We start from the raw sequence: 19,595 nt of genomic DNA on the forward strand, positions 1-19,595 counted from the left end.
ACGAGCATGTGCGGTAGCCCTGAGAAGCGTTGTTGTATGCTGAGAGTTAGAATGTGGTTATGAAAACGCTGTGAGTAAACGTTGAGAACTCAGTTAACACGCCTCGTCTGCATTATTTATAATTAGACAGACAACACACTTAATAGGAGCCATTTTGGGGTCTTTACATAAACACACAAATGGAAATGAAACGTCACATATCCCAGCATGCACCGCGCGCTTCTTCTTCTTCCGGGGGCGGGTGGTTGCTTACAGTACAAGAAGAAGCGCTTCCTGTTCTATGGGGGCGGGTGCTTACCTTGGCGGTTGCTTGCGTAGAAGAAGAAGCGCTTCCTGCTCTACCGGGAAAAAAGATGGCGGCTGTTTACCGAAGTTGCGAGAACGAAACTTTATGAAAATGAATCTTAATATTTATCCATATATAAAGCGCACCGGGTTAAAAGCCGCACTGTCAGCTTTTGAGTAAATTTGTGGTTTTTAGGTGCGGCTAATGGTGCGGAAAATACGGTATATTAAAAACCAGCGTTCTAACAACTCTGTTCACTCCCAAAATGTACGCAAATGTGCAATCACAAACATACGTATATCAACATGGACAGAGCTGCGTGAAAAAAGCCACCCGGCCTCTTCGCGTAAACTTAAACTTACCTTAACCACTCGCTCATCTTTTCTTCATCCATCCCTTCGAGTTAGCTTTTATGATGACGCCGGCTGGAAAGGTCTCTTTTGGCAAGGTCTTCCTTTTGAATATCACCATGGGTGGAAGTTTCTGGCCATTAGCATGGCAAGCTAGAACCACAGTGAAGGATGACTTCTCATTCCCTGTGGTGCGAATATTCACCGTACGTGCTCCCGTTGTATCCACAGTGCGGTTCACAGGAATATCAGTTGCTGTGAAATAGTAATCCGTGTGCGGATGGAGAGATTGCGTCTTTTCATGAACCGGATCCTTGTCGCTTTGTAGGAGCCATTTTGTGGTCTTTACAGATGCAAACACACAAAGGAAATGAAACGTACGGTGATATCCGCGCGCTTTTTCTTCTTCTACGCGGGCGGGTGGTTGCTTACAGTAGAAGAAGAAGCGCTTCCTGTTCTATGGGGGCGGGTGCTTACCTTGGCGGTTGCTTGCGTAGAAGAAGAAGCGCTTCCTGTTCTACCGGGAAAAAAGATGGCGGCTGTTTACCGAAGTTGCGAGACCGAAACTTTATGAAAATGAATCTTAATATTTATCCATATATAAAGCGCACCGGGTTAAAAGCCGCACTGTCAGCTTTTGAGTAAATTTGTGGTTTTTAGGTGCGGCTAATAGTGCGGAAAATACGGTACCCTAATTTGGCCCTTCCTGTCTCAGCAGCTAAGCAGCCATTTTTCCTTTCTTGTGGCATACAATGGAGACCCTGCTGAGCATGTAAACCTGATTTTCTAACTGCCTCTCTTCCTTATCCTCAGCTTCTCATTTCACTGTTCTCATTCTCTCTCTCTCTCCCCTCCTCTAGAGGAAGAAGTGGAAAACTTTGACGTGTCCAGTCTCCAGGAAGAGGCTCTGAGGAACATCGAAGCTGACAGCTTCTGGTGCATGAGCAAGCTGCTGGACGGCATCCAGGTAAGTCGTTGTGTGTTCAAAAGATAAGGGTGGGGGGCGGGGTATTACTCTCGCACACACTTTCATACTTTAACACCAATTTACTGTACATGCTGAATCTCCACACTGTGTCCACCTACATGGTGCCCCTGGGTAAGATCTTCTACTGTCTATTGATACTGTGGGAGTGGGCGGGAAGCTGCTGGGCTTTTCACACTCATTGGCAATCTTTCTCCTATCCCTGGAATGGATACTCTTTAGAGCTCATGCTAAAATGTGCCTGCAACTTAAAAATGTCACACCTGGTATTCAAACCTTAAACAATGAAGAGAATGATATGTTCAGTCATGTATTTGTTTGTGTAACTTTTCTACTCCTGAACCGCTGCACATAACAGGGTGAACTTTTGTCAAATAATGCTGTGATGTCTGTGCTGACATATACTGTTATTGAATACCGAAATCTAACCCCTAAGTCCGACTGACTTGAAATTTCTCCTGTAGCTTAATGTACTCTAAACTGTGTACACTGCAATTTTAGGGTGTTTGGCACACATTTGTAGGGGACAGAAAAGCACACGTGTGCAAAGTTTGAGCAATATTGGCACAGAAACATGGTTGCCATTGGGGCAGGGACCTAGACAAATGGGCGATGACTTATGGGCTATTTAGTTGCTAAAGATCGTGAACATTTTGCGGATATCTGCACGTATGTTGGGATGTCTTTGTACAAAAAATAAAAAAAATAATAACATATATATACAGGTAAAAGCCAGTAAATTAGAATATTTTGAAAAACTTGATTTATTTCAGTAATTGCATTCAAAAGGTGTAACTTGTACATTATATTTATTCATTGCACACAGACTGATGCATTCAAATGTTTATTTCATTTAATTTTGATGATTTGAAGTGGCAACAAATGAAAATCCAAAATTCCGTGTGTCACAAAATTAGAATATTACTTAAGGCTAATACAAAAAAGGGATTTTTAGAAATGTTGGCCAACTGAAAAGTATGAAAATGAAAAATATGAGCATGTACAATACTCAATACTTGGTTGGAGCTCCTTTTGCCTCAATTACTGCGTTAATGCGGCGTGGCATGGAGTCGATGAGTTTCTGGCACTGCTCAGGTGTTATGAGAGCCCAGGTTGCTCTGATAGTGGCCTTCAACTCTTCTGCGTTTTTGGGTCTGGCATTCTGCATCTTCCTTTTCACAATACCCCACAGATTTTCTATGGGGCTAAGGTCAGGGGAGTTGGCGGGCCAATTTAGAACAGAAATACCATGGTCCGTAAACCAGGCACGGGTAGATTTTGCGCTGTGTGCAGGCGCCAAGTCCTGTTGGAACTTGAAATCTCCATCTCCATAGAGCAGGTCAGCAACAGGAAGCATGAAGTGCTCTAAAACTTGCTGGTAGACGGCTGCGTTGACCCTGGATCTCAGGAAACAGAGTGGACCGACACCAGCTGGACTGCTGCTGAGTGGTCCAAAGTCATGTTTTCTGACGAAAGCAAATTTTGCATTTCCTTTGGAAATCGAGGTCCCAGAGTCTGGAGGAAGACAGGAGAGGCACAGGATCCACGTTGCCTGAAGTCTAGTGTAAAGTTTCCACCATCAGTGATGGTTTGGGGTGCCATGTCATCTGCTGGTGTCGGTCCACTCTGTTTCCTGAGATCCAGGGTCAACGCAGCCGTCTACCAGCAAGTTTTAGAGCACTTCATGCTTCCTGCTGCTGACCTGCTCTATGGAGATGGAGATTTCAAGTTCCAACAGGACTTGGCGCCTGCACACAGCGCAAAATCTACCCGTGCCTGGTTTACGGACCATGGTATTTCTGTTCTAAATTGGCCCACCAACTCCCCTGACCTTAGCCCCATAGAAAATCTGTGGGGTATTGTGAAAAGGAAGATGCAGAATGCCAGACCCAAAAACGCAGTAGAGTTGAAGGCCACTATCAGAGCAACCTGGGCTCTCATAACACCTGAGCAGTGCCAGAAACTCATCGACTCCATGCCACGCCGCATTAACGCAGTAATTGAGGCAAAAGGAGCTCCAACCAAGTATTGAGTATTGTACATGCTCATATTTTTCATTTTCATACTTTTCAGTTGGCCAACATTTCTAAAAATCCCTTTTTTGTATTAGCCTTAAGTAATATTCTAATTTTGTGACACACGGAATTTTGGATTTTCATTTGTTGCCACTTCAAATCATCAAAATTAAATGAAATAAACATTTGAATGCATCAGTCTGTGTGCAATGAATAAATATAATGTACAAGTTACACCTTTTGAATGCAATTACTGAAATAAATCAAGTTTTTCAAAATATTCTAATTTACTGGCTTTTACCTGTATATATATATATATTTATATTTAATATATAAATGTTTTAATGTATGTGTACCGTATTTTTCGGATTATAAGTCTCGGTTTTTTTCATAGTTTGGCCGGGGGTGCGACATATACTCCGGAGCGACTTATATGTGAAATTATTAACACATTACAGTGTTTCCCACACATTCATTTATTTGTGGCGGCCCGCCACGAAAGAATTACGTCCGCCACAAATGGATTTTTCGGCTTTTGACTCGCTCGACCGCTCATAAAAGCAATGGGACTCTTGTCTGTGAATGTACCTTGTAGTTACAACTCCGGTGCAGTAGGTGGCGGTAGCCTACTATGCATTGTAACTCCGCCAATAGCACTTAATTCACCTGGTGGGCCAGAAGAAGAAGAAGAAGACGGCGGAGTAAAAGAACGGACCGACCGGATCAAAATACGAGGGTAATATAGGTTGTAGGTGGATAAGTTATAGCTGCATCGCTCGCGGCTCGTCATATATTTAACGTTAATACGCGATTTCACCGAGCGTTTCACTCACGGTGAGCAGCCTGACGCTGCTTCATTAACACCGCCGCTGTTGTCACGTCACGTGTTACCATACCGACGAGCTAACGTGTCCAGGTTTTAACCCTGTTGTCAATAAACACACGTGGAGACGGTGCTTCAGATACTGCATTAATAATGAAGCTAAATTGTCCACTGTCCACTGCAGCATGTGAATGCAATGAAAAGAATAAAATCTGAGCCAACCAGCTGTTAAAATGTTGTCCAGGTTAATGTTTTGGCCATTAAAGGCCCTTCATTTCAAGATTTCAACTGTGATCGGGCTTTAAACAGGTGGCTGACCTGTTCAGATGAGTGTAACTCAGGGGTGCTCACACTTTTTCTGCAGGCGAGCTACTTTTCAATTGATCAAGTCGTGGGGATCTACCTCATTCATATATATAATTTATATTTACCTATTTATGAAATATATGTTTTTGTTAACAAGTTAAAGGTGTTTAATGATAATGCAAGCATGTTTAACACATATAGTTAATATTGTTAATAAATTAAAGGTGTTTAATGATAGTACAAGTATGTTTAATACATATAGTTAATATTGTTAACAAGTTAAAGGTGTTTAAAGATAATACAAGCATATTTAACACATATTGTTAACAAGTTAAAGGTGTTTAATGACAATACAAGCATGTTTAACACATATAGTTAATATTGTTAACAAGTTAAAGGTGTTTAAAGATAATACAAGCATGTTTAACACATAGTTAATATTGTTAACAAGTTAAAGGTGTTTAAAAATAATACAAGCATGTTTAACACATATAGATTCCTTTCTTTCATGAAGACAAGAATATAAGTTGGTGTATTACCTGATTGTGATGACTTGCATTGATAGGAATCAGACAGTGGTGCTGATAACGTCCGCATTTTCGAATGGAGGAGAAAAAAAGTCCTCCTTTCTGTCCAATACCACGTGAAAGTGGTTGGTTTTTGGCATCTTATTTGTCCAGCTTCTGTACTCCTTTGTATACGCTTTACAAGAAATACATTGTCGGCAAACTCCGTAGCTTGCTAGCTTGTGCACGCCAGCTTTCTGAGACTCTTATTTTGTTAGCGCAACTGTGCAGTCGGTCTTTGGAGTTTTGACGACAGGTACGGCGCCAGAGTCTGTTGAAATAGTGTTTCTCGCCTTCCTGTCGGTAATTTTAATGAGCTAAATATGTACATAAAGTGTTGTACTTATATTCCAACTCCGCGTTCTTCTTGGTCATCGCCGCTGCCGCCGTCGCCCCCCGCCCCCCGACCACACCACCACAAATAGATGCCTGTCCTGTGGGAAACACTGCATTACCGTAAAATATCAAATAATATTATTTATATAATTCGCGTAAGAGACGAAGCAAATGTCCGCACTCGTCACACACACGTCAGCAATCGTCACTCACACGTCAACCAATAAGAATTCGGCGGGGGCGGGTCATGGCAGAAGTGCATTGTGGGTCATGGTATGCTAACTGCTGCTATATCCGTGTTTATTAAAATGGATTATTTCAACATTGGCGCCAATTTATAAAAACTGAGAAGGGCTGAACTAAAATGGCACCGAAAAGGAAATCATATACTGCAGATTACAAGCCGGACGTAGTGAAATATGCAGCAGAAAACGGCGATCGAGCAGCAGAAAGAAAGGAAACGGCGCATACCAGAGGCGACACCGGGGAGGAAGATTTTATGGGATTTAGCGATCGGGAGTGACAGATTGTTTGGTAAACTTATAGCATGTTCTATATGTTATAGTTATTTAAATGACTTACCATAATATGTTACGTTAACATACCAGGCACCTTCTCAGTTGGTTACTTATGCCTCATATAACGTACACTTATTCAGCCTGTTGTTTACTATTCTTTATTTATTTTAAAATGCCTTTCAAATGTCTATTCTTGGTGTTGGCTTTTATCAAATAAATTTCCCCCAAAAATGCGACTTATACTCCAGTGCGACGTGTATATGTTTTTTTCCTTCTTTATTGTGCATTTTCGGCCAGTGCAACGTATAGTCCGGAGCGACTTATGGTCCGAAAAATACGGTATATACTCCAATATATGTATATATACTGTACTTTAATATAAGTATATGTATGTATGTATGTATGTATGTATGTATGTATGTATGTATGTATGTATGTATGTATTAGTGTTGTCCCGATATCAATATTTTGGTGCCGGTAACAAAATGTATTTCGATACTTTTCGGTACTTTTCGATACTTTTCTAAATAAAAGGGACCACAAAAATGGCATTATTGGCTATATTTCAACAACAAAATCTTACGGTACAATAAACATGCTTCTTATTGCAATTAATAGCAATAATAATAATGGATTAGATTTTATATCGCGCTTTTCTCTTATTAGATACTCAAAGCGCTCACAGAGAAGTGGGAACCCATCATTCATTCACACCTGGTGGTGGTAAGCTACATTTGTAGCCACAGCTGCCCTGGGGTAGACTGATGGAAGCGAGGCTGCCAGTTTGCGCCTTCGGCCCCTCCGACCACCACCTATCACTCATTCACCAGTGTGAGCGGCACCGGGGGCAAGGGTGATGTGTCCTGCCCAAGGACAAAACGGCAGCGATTTGGATGTCAAGAGGCGGGGAGCGAATCTGCAACCCTCAGGTTTCTGGCACGGCCGCTCTACCCACTACGCCATACCGCCCCAATTTTAACCTTAAATATAATAGTGAACATACGAGACAACTTTTCTTTTATTAGTAAGTAAGCAAGCAAACAAAGGCTCCTAATTAGTCTGCTGACATATGCAGTAACATATTGTGTCATTTTCCATTCTGTTATTTTGTCAACATTATAAAGGACCAGCTGTAGAAATGTATTGTTCATCTACTTGTTCATTTACTGTTAATATCTGGTTATTTTCTGTTGTAACATATTCTATCTACACTTCTGTTAAAATGTGATAATCGCTTATTCTTCTGTTGTTTGGATACTTTACCGTATTTTCCGCACTATAAGCCGCCCCGGGTTATTAGCCGCACCTTCAATGAATGGCATATTTCAAAACTTTGTCCACCTATAAGCCGCCCCGGGTTATAAGCCGCGCCTACGCTGCGCTAAAGGGAATGTCAAAAAAACAGTCAGATAGGTCAGTCAAACTTTAATAATATATTACAAACCAGCGTTCTAACAACTCTGTTCACCCCCAAAATGTAATGTGCAAATGTGCAATCACAAAAATAGTAACACTCAAATTAGTGCAGAGCAATAGCAACATCAATAACTCAACGTTGCTCGAACGTTAATGTCACACAACACACAAAATAAAGATTTAAAGCTCACTTTCTGAAATTATTCCTCATCCATAAATCCCTTGAATTCTTCTTCAGTGTCTGAATTAAAAAGTTGGGCGAATACGGCATCCAAAATGGCCGGCTCCGTCTCGTCGAAGTCATCAGAGTCAATGTTGCTGTTGTTGTCCAGCAGTTCCGTGAATCCTGCCTTCCGGAAAGCTCGGACCACAGTTGAGACCGATATATCCGCCAGGCATTTACAATCCACTGGCAGATGTTGGCGTATGTCGTCCGGCGCTGTCTCCCTGTCTTAGTGGCGCAGGTCATCTTGTTGCTTCCTCTACCTACGCACCATTGATTCATTTATGTTCAATTCTCTCGCTGCTGCTCTATTTCCGTGTTCTACTGCGTGACTTATTGCCTTGAGTTTGAATTCTGCGTTGTACGCGTGTCTCTTAATAGGAGCCATTTTGTGGTCTTTACAGATGTAAACACACAAATGAAATGAAACGCAATATCCGGGGGCTTCTTCTTCTACGGGGGCGGGTGGTTGCTTACAGTAGAAGAAGAAGCGCTTCCTCTTCTATGGGGGCGGGTGCTTACCTTGGTGGTTGCTTACCATAGAAGAAGAAGCGCTTCCTCTTCTACGGGGAAAAAAGATGGCGGCTGTTTACCGTAGTTGCGAGACCTAAACTTTATGAAAATGAATATTAATATTAATCCATATATAAGGCGCACCGGGTTATAAGCCGCACTGTCAGCTTTTGAGAAAATGTGTGGTTTTAGGCGCGGCTTATAGTGCGGAAAATACGGTACATTAGTTTTGGATGATACCACAAATTTGGGTATCAATCCGATACCAAGTAGTTACAGGATCATACATTGGTCATATTCAAAGTCTTCATGTGTCCAGGGACATATTTCCTGAGTTCATAAACATAATATAGATTTTAAAAAAACAAAAAAAGATTTTGTGATGCTAAAAAATATAGATGTAATCATAGTAGTATCGACTAGATACGCTCCTGCATTTAGTATAATTACAGTGGCTGTTAGGTGTAGAGCCGGTACTTTTTAGAGGCGGTATGGTATCAAATATGATTCGTTAGTATCGCGGTACTATACTAGTACCGGTATAGCGTACAACCCTACTATGTATATATATTAGAGATGCGCGGTTTGCGGGCACAACCGCGGAGTCCGCGGATTATCCGCGGATCGGGCGGATGAAATTAAAAAAAATTAGATTTTATCCGCGGGTTGGGTCGGGTCGGGTGGTTCAAATTATAAAAAAAAATTAGATTTTAAATAGATTCAGGCGGGTGGCAGTTAAACCAATTCGGAAATATATATACATAGTTAAATGTTGTTACCCACATACGAAAAACGAGCAGGCACCTGCAGCATATGCCACAACAGAAGAAAAAAAAAAAAGAGATGGACACTTTTACGGAGCGGAGAAGGGACGCCTCGCCGGGGTCCGGGACCGAGGCCCCTTCCCCCGAGAGGGCCCCACCGGGAGCCGTAGCTGAGGCGATCCGCGAGAAGGGCCCGACGCACGTCCAGGGTCACCACCGCGCCCACCGCAACGACACCCCACCCCGCAGCTTACCTGCCCGCCACCCCCGTGGCCGGGGGCTCGTAACAGGGGTCACTCCGCGCGCTCCGCCCGCGCAGCTTACCTGCCCGCCACCCCTGTTGCCGGGGGCGCGTAACAGGGGTCACTCCGCGCGCAGTGCGCTCACGAAAGGGGTGGGGCTCACCCTGGTTGATATAGACAGCAGCTAGGACGGTGGCCATGGAAGTTGGAACCCGCTAAGGAGTGTGTAACAACCCACCTGCCGAATCAACTAGCCCTGAAAATGGATGGCGCTGGAGCGTCGGGCCCATATACCCGGCCGTCGCCGGCAGCGAGACGCGCTTGGAGGTGCGCTCAGTGCGGCTCCCATATGATTGCGCACTGGTGTGCGTCTGGGTCGTGACAGCGTGGCACGCGAATGTCTGTGCTGCATTGGATCAGTCTCCTTTCTTTAACAGGCAAAAGCTTTATAACCTCACTAATGCCTTGCATCGTCTATATTAGATATATAACAACGGGCGGGTGCGGGCGGATGCGGTTCTGATCAAATGTTAGATCGGGTGGATTGCGGATGGTTGACGACTTTCTGATGCGGTTGCGGATGAAATAATTGCCTATCCGCGCATCTCTAATGTGTATATATATTTTATTTATTTATTTTGGTGTTGTCTTGTCCACTGTATTTGTCCCCACAATCTCCCCCTCTGACCTCTATTGTTTTTTCGATCCTCTCCTGCTCTGTTCCGACTGTGCCAAACACTAAATATACCCAAACATTTAATAAAGTCAAATACAAATAAGTCTACAAGAGAAGTATCCCACGCTGCTTTTTTGTAAAGTAAGTCCTTACAACAGAAATAGGCATTTTCATCAACAGTATGATCAACAATTATTATTTTTTATGTTGTCTGCTTGAGACATCCCGCGGGCCGGATTGTGGACGGTGGCGGGCCGGATCTGCAGTTCAGAATCAGAATCAGAAATACTTTTTTAATCCCTGAGGTGAAATTAAAACTTTCAGCACAATCCCTTTCAAGATCAGACAAACATTACAGGGAGACAGAACAGGATCGCTGACGGGTCTGACAACTTCCGGCGCCCCTTACAAAAAAGGTGCGATGCAGGTAAACAATGGGGGGATGAGAAAAAAAGAATCGGTCTAAGCCTGGGCCCCTGGAGAGGGACCCTTGCATTAAAATTATGAACACAAATATGGATATTTTAAAAATGCGTAATTTTCTATCGCGTAGTGACGGACATTATATGGTACAAACCCCTTTGTCTTCTTGTGCATGTGTTTGTTTATCTCCAATCCCAAGTGTACATAAAACTAATATTGTGTATACGTGAGGTGTTAAAATGGATTTGCGAAAACTACTTTTATATACCCGTTTTGTCCATTTTCCAATTGTGCATAAAATCAGAAAAAGTCTGTTTTTTTCTGTTTTGGGTCTGGAAACAATTGTTACAAAAACAAGTTATTTAGTTTTTATTCTTTCGGTTTTATTTTGAAAATAAATAAAAAATTGAATTAATTAAAATTAAAAGAATGACACGCGGATTGTGGTGCCACATGTCATTTACAGTATTTATTTATATACATTAGCACTATAATACCCATTAGTATGCAGCAGAAGTGTGGACTCGAGTCACATGACTTGGACTCGAGTCAGACTCGAGTCATGAATTTGATGACTTTAGACTCGACTTGACAAAATGTAAAAAGACTTGCAACTCGACTTAGACTTTAACATCAATGACTTGTGACTTCTCTTGGACTTGAGCCTTTTGAATTGACATGACTTGACATGACTTGCTACTTTCCCTAAAACCCAAAGATGAAAAAGTTATTCGGGAGCGCTCCGTATTTTTCATTGTGTACTTGTCTATCAGCGTTGCGTGTGTCAGCTGGTGTGCTCTCAGTACAACAGCCAATCAAATTAGATCTACTTTGTTTTCATCACACAGCATTCATCCAATCAAATTGCAGGACAACCAATGAAGAAGACATGTCCAAACCACACGCCAGTGAACAAAAAATGATACCTAAAATAATTTTGTTTGGGTATAAAAATTACGAGGTGGTCAACACAAAACGGTTTGCAGTATGCAACACATGCGGTTCGAAAATTACTGATGGAGAGGCAACAACTTCCAACTTCGTCCGGCATTTGAAGTTGCACAAAGAAGGGTAAGTTTTGAATGTAAGATAACGTTTATTGGCCAAGTAACGTGACTTTTATTTGCTGTGTAGTTAAATCAGTGAGGCTGTAAACTCACTGCTAACGTTATAACGTTATTGCAAACACGGGAATCTGTTGCAGTTCACTACCTTATTCATACTTTTTGTTCAGTGATTTTTTTTAAGCAGGGTTACGTTAGTCAATAAATCACACGTAACGTTAGACGGCGGTCAGCAGCACCGCGTATTTTAGCCACCTAAAAAAAGACAAAAATAGTAAAATAAAGGTCAGTTAAAATTTATACTATATTATGAATATGTGTACCGTTTTAGCTAGCTTTCTGACATACTGTTGGTTGTTTACCTCAGTGGTCCCCAACCACCGGGCCGCGGCCCGGTACTGGTCCGTGGATCGATTGGTATCGGGCCGCACAAGAAATAATTTTCTTTTTTTTCTTTTTTTAATTAAATCAACATAAAAAACACAAGATACACTTACAAGTAGTGCACCAACCCAAAACAACTCTCTCCCCCCTTTTGTTCTGGGCATTGAACATGAAGACTCTTCCTTCACTGTTCCGAGTGGCCATGAGAGTCTTGGCAGTGCCTGCCTCCAGTGCTCCAGTGGAGCGAGTTTTCAGCCATGGTGGCATCATACTACTCCCCCATCGTGCACAAATGACTGACAGACTCTTGGCTAATTTGGTCTTTTGCAAATGCAATGCAGCATAGGGCCCTGACATATAAAAAGTACAACTTTTTTGTTATGTTCACGTATATGTCATGTTTTTTCAATGTTAACACTTTTGTACAAATAAGTACATTTGCACTTTATTTTTCAATGTGTTTGTTCTGTAAAGGAATGAGTTAATGTTTAAAATGACTGGTTAATAGTGCTATTATAAAGTGCAATGTCAGCACAATTTTCTTTCCTGCAATTTAAAATGCACTTGTTTTAATAAATAAATACAGCGTTTGAAAAGCATACACAATCTGTGTTAATATATTAGTCTGTGGTTAAAAGGACTTGAAAGGACTCGAAACTCAAAATGCAGGACTTAGGACTTGACTTGAGACTTTCCAGTCTTGACTTTGGACTTGACTCGGGGCTTGCCTGTCTTGACTCGGGACTTGACTCGGACTTGAGGGCAAAGACTTGAGACTTACTTGTGACTTGCAAAACAATGACTCGGTCCCACCTCTGGTATGCAGTACTTATTTTCATTGAGTTTTCCACATATTCAGCTGATTTTTAAACTTTGACAAATAACAATCTTCCAACAACTGCCGATAGCGAGAATTTTGCATTGCGTGTTTTATTTCTAAGGCCCTTTAATACAAGGTGGGCATGCTTGAGCATTCATTTATTACAACCAATTTGTAGCCAATTCATTTTAGAAATTAATAGTCACTGTTCCTTGTGGCTCCTGGGGGATGCAAGCAGTAGAGGAAGCTGAACTTGTAAGAGAGAAGAATAGTCCGTGTGTCTTCTGTCTGCGTGTGCTTGGATGATGTCCTCTGCATGCTTGTGTTTATTTGTGACCTTGGCTCCAAACTAATTATGTACAATGCATCAGGGAAGCCATGTTTCCACCCCCCCACACACACACCCATACACACCCCCTGCCCTCCCTAATGCTTTTTAAACAATCCGGTGGAGGCTTGAGTGCTTCACTGCCGTAATTAGTTGGTGATCCTTTTCTCTGACCCCCTCTCCAACCCTCTCACATCCACCATTCTCTATTAAACTAAACTGTGTCCTGAAGGTGGGGGGTCTCGGGGGTGGAGGGAACGGGAGTCTGTCTGTGTAATTACATTTATTCATTGCCTTTAAAGCGCCTCGTACGTCCTCTGAAACGTGCGTCACGCTGTATTGTTTGAGGAAAATTGCATCACAACGCTAATAGAAAGATGGCTATTACTTTAAAAAAACGACTGTAAAGACTTGTTTAATTAAAAATTTTTTTTAAAAAAAGTCCTAAAAATCAGATAATCTTTTTTTTTCTTAAAACCACCAAAGATGCTTGACTTCTTTTTGATCGTTATCATAAAAGCACTTAAAACTCCTCTGTTATATGCTCGTACTATTCCTTTAGCTGGTGTACAGGCTCCAACTCACCAAGTCACCGCTGTGTGCGTGAGTGTCAGGAAGAAAAGCTCTGACTAAAATAGTTGGACCCATCTCAACCCTGGATAGAGGGGAAATGTACCATCATATATTTGTAACAGTCTAGTATTTCAATAATTTACTCGAGGTTTCTGTACCGTGGATTTAGGAACCTCATTATATTAGTTTCTGTTACACCCCCACTCCAGGGCGAAGAAAATGTATAGCCACTCAAAATAATAAAATTTGTCAATATCATTTTTATAAATACACCTCTGCATAACATTGTATCCTCATTACCGTTAAATAAAATAAATAAAACAAATAGAAGCATAGATCAACTTACAACAAATAATAACTTTATTAACATTGTTTTTAAGTCTAACAGTGCATCAATTTGCCTGAGAGTCCCCCCAAAATGAATCCTTATTTAACCTCTAAAAAATTTTTTGGACTGACTTGAACCATTTGCATTTGATACTGAAAAATCTCATCAAGTAACTCAAAAAAAATAACAATACATTTAAATCAGAGGTGCTCATTATGTCGATCGCGAGCTACCGGTCGATCGCGGAGGGTGTGTCAGTCGATCACCAGCCAGGCATTAAAAAAATAGTCCTAAAAATGAGCGATCATAAATCTTCACTATGACGTCACTTTCGTCACTTGATTGACATTCACGGCACCCGAGGGTCTTCTGAGATGACGCTGGCTGCTGCCAGCTCATTAAAATTACCGACTGGAAGGCGAGAAACACTTTATTTCAACAGACACTGGCGCCGTACCTGTCGTCAAAACTCCAAAGACTGACTGCACAGTTGCACCATCAGTGATGGTTTGGGGTGCCATGTCATCTGCTGGTGTCGGTCCACTCTGTTTCCTGAGATCCAGGGTCAACGCAGCAGTCTACCAGCAAGTTTTAGAGCACTTCATGCTTCCTGCTGCTGACCTGCTCTATGGAGATGGAGATTTCAAGTTCCAACAGGACTTGGCGCCTGCACACAGCGCAAAATCTACCCGTGCCTGGTTTACGGAGCATGGTATTTCTGTTCTAAATTGGCCCGCCAACTCCCCTGACCTTAGCCCCATAGAAAATCTGTGGGGTATTGTGAAAAGGAAGATGCAGAATGCCAGACCCAAAAACGCAGAAGAGTTGAAGGCCACTATCAGAGCAACCTGGGCTCTCATAACACCTGAGCAGTGCCAGAAACTCATCGACTCCATGCCACGCCGCATTAACGCAGTAATTGAGGCAAAAGGAGCTCCAACCAAGTATTGAGTATTGTACATGCTCATATTTTTCATTTACATACTTTTCAGTTGGCCAACATTTCTAAAAATCCCTTTTTTGTATTAGCCTTAAGTAATATTCTAATTTTGTGACACACGGAATTTTGGATTTTCATTTGTTGCCACTTCAAATCATCAAAATTAAATGAAATAAACATTTGAATGCATCAGTCTGTGTGCAATGAATAAATATAATGTACAAGTTACACCTTTTGAATGCAATTACTGAAATAAATCAAGTTTTTCAAAATATTCTAATTTACTGGCTTTTACCTGTATATATGTGCACAACAAGGGAGCAAGGTAAATATATATATATCGTTTTTAAACTCCTTGTTCAGCTCTGAATGCTTGTTATTTCAATGTTTACCTAAGTTTGAAGCAAAGATTTCAGTACTTTAATGCCAATACTCCATATTGTGCTTCATCCACCCTCTTTATTAACCAGTAGAATTGCAGTTTTTTGCCATTCTTCCTCCCCATTCTGTTTCTGCTTGAATACGCTTTGTGTGTGCCTTTTGACACACTCAACATCAGCTCAGCGACGTCACGGCAGCATGCGGATGAGAAAAATTGTACTAGCATCTTTCTTTTATAGTATCGTTTTGAATTCCTGACTTTATTAGTACCAGTATACCGTACAGCCCGAGTTCAAAGTGTAGAACATTTCACCAAAGTATGGACTTTTGCTTCTATATGCAAACTTTTCTATTTACAAACCCTGTTCATGAACCAACCAAGCCACTGTATAGTTTGAGGTTGTGCAGAGTTTACATAAACGGTGCTGAAAAATAGCTATTTTTAGTTCCATTCTGCACCCTTCTCTTTTAATGAGTTAGACCCCACTGTAATACAAATATCGACCCTGGTCCCATGATTCCAGGCTGAAGTGGAAGCACTCGAATGTTTCACTGTGACGTCCAGGATCAACGCACATCGTCGATTGAGTGACAGTTCCTGCATTCCCCTGGCTGGCCCTGACACGTATGGCATTGTTAAATAGACAAACACTGCTGTGAGCGCGTGATCCCGAGCCTATCAACAAGATAAACCCGTTGTACTCGGCAGCCCATTTACACATCAAACTGGCAGCTGAGTATAGCAACATTGAGTTCTTGCAAACATGTTTGAACTACCTAATCCTCTCCACTCTGTAGAGGTGTTCAAATGGCCATCTAATCCCATTTCAAAGATAATTAAAGCTGCAAGCAGCGTTGGACGGGCCCGCGTATTTGGCAGGTGCTAGTCCTAAGTGTCCCAATACTTTTGTCTACTTGTAGTCTGAAGTGTCCCAAGACTTTTGTCTAGTGTACCTACCTTGTCTGCATTGTGTGGGCACGTTGGTGCTTCCTGCTTTTAAGCAGCCATCTTTAAAAAAACAGCATTGCAGCAGCATCAGCGCAGCGGGTCTTTGAAGGGTCATAAAATCAAAACCGGAGCAGGTATCACAACTCTTTCACCAACTTTTAATCAGAAGGGTTCAATCTCTCTCCTGTGTGAGTTTGAAGCCGAAACAACAAACGCGCTCAGAGGAGATAATGTTTGAAGAAAGGTGACAGGTTTTTACAAAAATGTTGTGTTGAAGGGGGAATAGCAAACTTCCTGTTGATTTTTGCTGGGGGTTGTCAATTTATGAAATGTAGGTCTAAGGGAGACCTACATAGAGGTTTTTGTTTCATGTCTCTCCGACCTTTTCAGTGGGAGTTACAGGCAGTTTTGTCAGATTTTTCATCCGAGGAGCAGTTTTTTGTGCGTTTTATTAAAAAATTGCTGTAGAGGACAATTTTTAGATTTGGGGTTAGGTTTTTTCATTAGATCACAGTTTTTGCCAGTCCTGATGTGTGCGTTCAGTTCGGTGAATTTTGAAGCATGTTAAGGGGGTCAAAATACAGCCCAAAAAGGCAAAAGTGACAGTTTTTAGTACATTTTTGTCTTGAAGGGGGAATTCCCAACTTCCTGTTGATTTTAGCCCGAGAAAGTACCATTATGAAAGTTAGGTCTGAGTCAGACCTACATAGAGGATTTTGTTTCATGTCTTTCCGACCTTCCTAGTGGGAGGTACAGGCAGTCTAGGTTTTTTTTCCCTAGGGGGCGCTAGAGCGCAATTTTGAGTTTTGGGGTTTTTTTTTTTTTATTAAAAGGCAATTTTCGCAGGTTCTGATGTGTGGGTCAAATATGGTGAGTTTTGAAGCATGTTAAGTGGGTCAAATTACAGCTCAAAGAGGTGGTCGGTATAATAATAATAAAGAATAATTAAAGCTGCAAGCAGCGTTGGACGGGCCCGCGTATTTGGCAGGTGCTAGTCCTAAGTGTCCCAATACTTTTGTCTACTTGTAGTCTGAAGTGTCCCAAGACTTTTGTCTAGTGTACCTACCTTGTCTGCATTGTGTGGGCACGTTGGTGCTTCCTGCTTTTGAGCAGCCATCTTAAAAAAACAGCACCGCAGGAGCATCAGTGCAGCGGGTCTTTGAAGGGTCATAAAATCAAAACCGGAGCAGGTATCACAACTCTTTCACCAACTTTTAATCAGAAGGGTTCAATCTCTCTCCTGTGTTAGTTTGAAGCCGAAACAACAAACGCCCTCAGAGGAGATAATGTTTGAAGAAAGGTGACGGGTTTTTACAAAAATGTTGTGTTGAAGGGGGAATAGCAAACTTCCTGTTGATTTTTGCTGGGGGTTGTCAATTAATGAAATGTAGGTCTAAGTGAGACCTACGGAGAGGTTTTTGTTTCATGTCTCTCCGACCTTTTCAGTGGGAGTTACAGGCAGTTTTGTCAGATTTTTCATCCGAGGAGCAGTTTTTTGTGCGTTTTATTAAAAAATTGCTGTAGAGGACAATTTTTAGATTTGGGGTTAGGTTTTTTCATTAGATCACAGTTTTTGCCAGTCCTGATGTGTGCGTTCAGTTCGGTGAGTTTTGAAGCATGTTAAGGGGGTCAAAATACAGCCCAAAAAGGCAAAAGTGACAGTTTTTAGTACATTTTTGTCTTGAAGGGGGAATTCCCAACTTCCTGTTGATTTTAGCCCGAGAAAGTACCATTATGAAAGTTAGGTCTGAGTCAGACCTACATAGAGGATTTTGTTTCATGTCTTTCCGACCTTCCTAGTGGGAGGTACAGGCAGTCTAGTTTTTTTTTTCCCTAGGGGGCGCTAGAGCGCAATTTTGAGTTTTTTTTTTTTTTTTTTTATTTATTAAAAGGCAACTTTCGCAGGTTCTGATGTGTGGGTCAAATATGGTGAGTTTTGAAGCATGTTAAGTGGGTCAAATTACAGCTCAAAGAGGTGGTCGGTATAATAATAATAAAGAATAATAAAACCTTAGAAATTCAATAGGTCCTTATGTCCCATTGCATAAGGACTCCCTGTGGGAGTCCTTTTGCAATGGGCCACTGCGGGCCCTAACTATGACCTAATTGAATTAATTAGCGATTAAAAAATTTACATATTGTAAATGAATAAATGTGAATGGATGGTGTACAGATTGGTCTATGTACCCTTTTAATACCGCTATTTTAAGTCTGTATTTCTAGCAGCTAATTACTCTTCTACTGTGCTAAATTGGACAGCGCTTCAAGCTACCTTATCTCATTTAACTTATTACAATGGTTCCACATCTTCCAATTAATTTAAATGGAGCTGTCGTGTCTGTCCACTGATATGCTGTTGATATAAATATTTCAAGGCAATTTGCACATTCAAATTTGTCATTAACATGCACGATGGTGCCAGTTAGAAGCGTGGGTTTTTCGTAGGTGTAGGAGCGGGGAAAAAAAGTGCCGTTTGCGCCTTAGCCGCCGCTCCCGGAAAGGAAAATGAAAAGTCAAAAAGTTCAAAAAGTCCATTATTCCGCTAGCACACCCCCGAGGGCTCTTAGTTTTTAAACCCAGCAGAAGAACACCTGCCTTTTATGCTAATTCTGCACATACGCCTTTTGGAGCAGTGGCTTTTCATTGTGTTTTTTAGCCCAAGGGGGGGGTCACATTGGGATATAAACGTATTACTGGTTGTGTGAGCCCAGTGTGAAAATGCCTCTCATCGTGACTTTGTTATCATAGCATAATTTGGCATATGTAGAATGTTTGGTTCGGAATGAATCAGGTTTTGTACGCCTGGTCGTGCCAAATGACCCCGCTAAACACTAACCTGACAAATATGTAATGCTGAATGTAGAATGATTAAAAGCTTGACCGTTCCTTCTCCTGCTGCTTTTCGTCTGAGTTGCATCCAAGCCCTCGCTAGGAACACACGCAAATATCACCGTATACGTGTGTGCGCGCTCATTGTCAAGGCAACCATCTGTTTCCGTGGTACCAGCTAGAGACGGGGCCTCTGTTGAGTAGGAACAGGGGTCCTGTGATCTAATGTCTAGCAGACGGCAGCAAGACCAAAACTAGACCCCGTGTTTGGTCCTTGGCTCCCCATGGACTTCCTGGTCTGTCACTCAATCTACCACCTCCACACACAACCAGCTGGTGTTTGTGAGCTCATTGAGTGTATGATAATGTTATAGAAGTTATTTTTCACAAGACTGTTATAGATCATTACCATGCCAAAGCTAGGTGGGCATTCAAAGCATTTTCCACCCCCCAAAACAGAAACTTTCCCATTTACCTAGGTCAGGGGTCTTTGCATGCGGCTCTTTGATCACTCTGATGCGGCTCAGCAGCTCACTTGCTGAACCCCCCAATTTTCC

The 19,595-nt window shown here is 41.8% G+C and overlaps 1 protein-coding gene across 5 annotated transcripts in view; it reads left to right on the forward strand.

The window, feature by feature from the left end:
* Positions 1-19,595, forward strand: part of tbc1d22a (TBC1 domain family, member 22a) — a 397,563-nt gene that overhangs the window by 206,822 nt on the left and 171,146 nt on the right. For all 5 annotated transcript variants that reach the window (XM_061959781.1, XM_061959784.1, XM_061959783.1 and 2 more), the window contains one exon: positions 1,497-1,603. In XM_061959781.1, coding sequence (XP_061815765.1) covers positions 1,497-1,603 — 107 coding nt within the window. The remainder of the gene's footprint in view (positions 1-1,496; positions 1,604-19,595) is intronic.

The sequence above is a fragment of the Nerophis lumbriciformis genome, linkage group LG05, assembly GCF_033978685.3.
Source record: "Nerophis lumbriciformis linkage group LG05, RoL_Nlum_v2.1, whole genome shotgun sequence".
Classification (NCBI taxonomy): Eukaryota; Metazoa; Chordata; class Actinopteri; order Syngnathiformes; family Syngnathidae; genus Nerophis; species Nerophis lumbriciformis.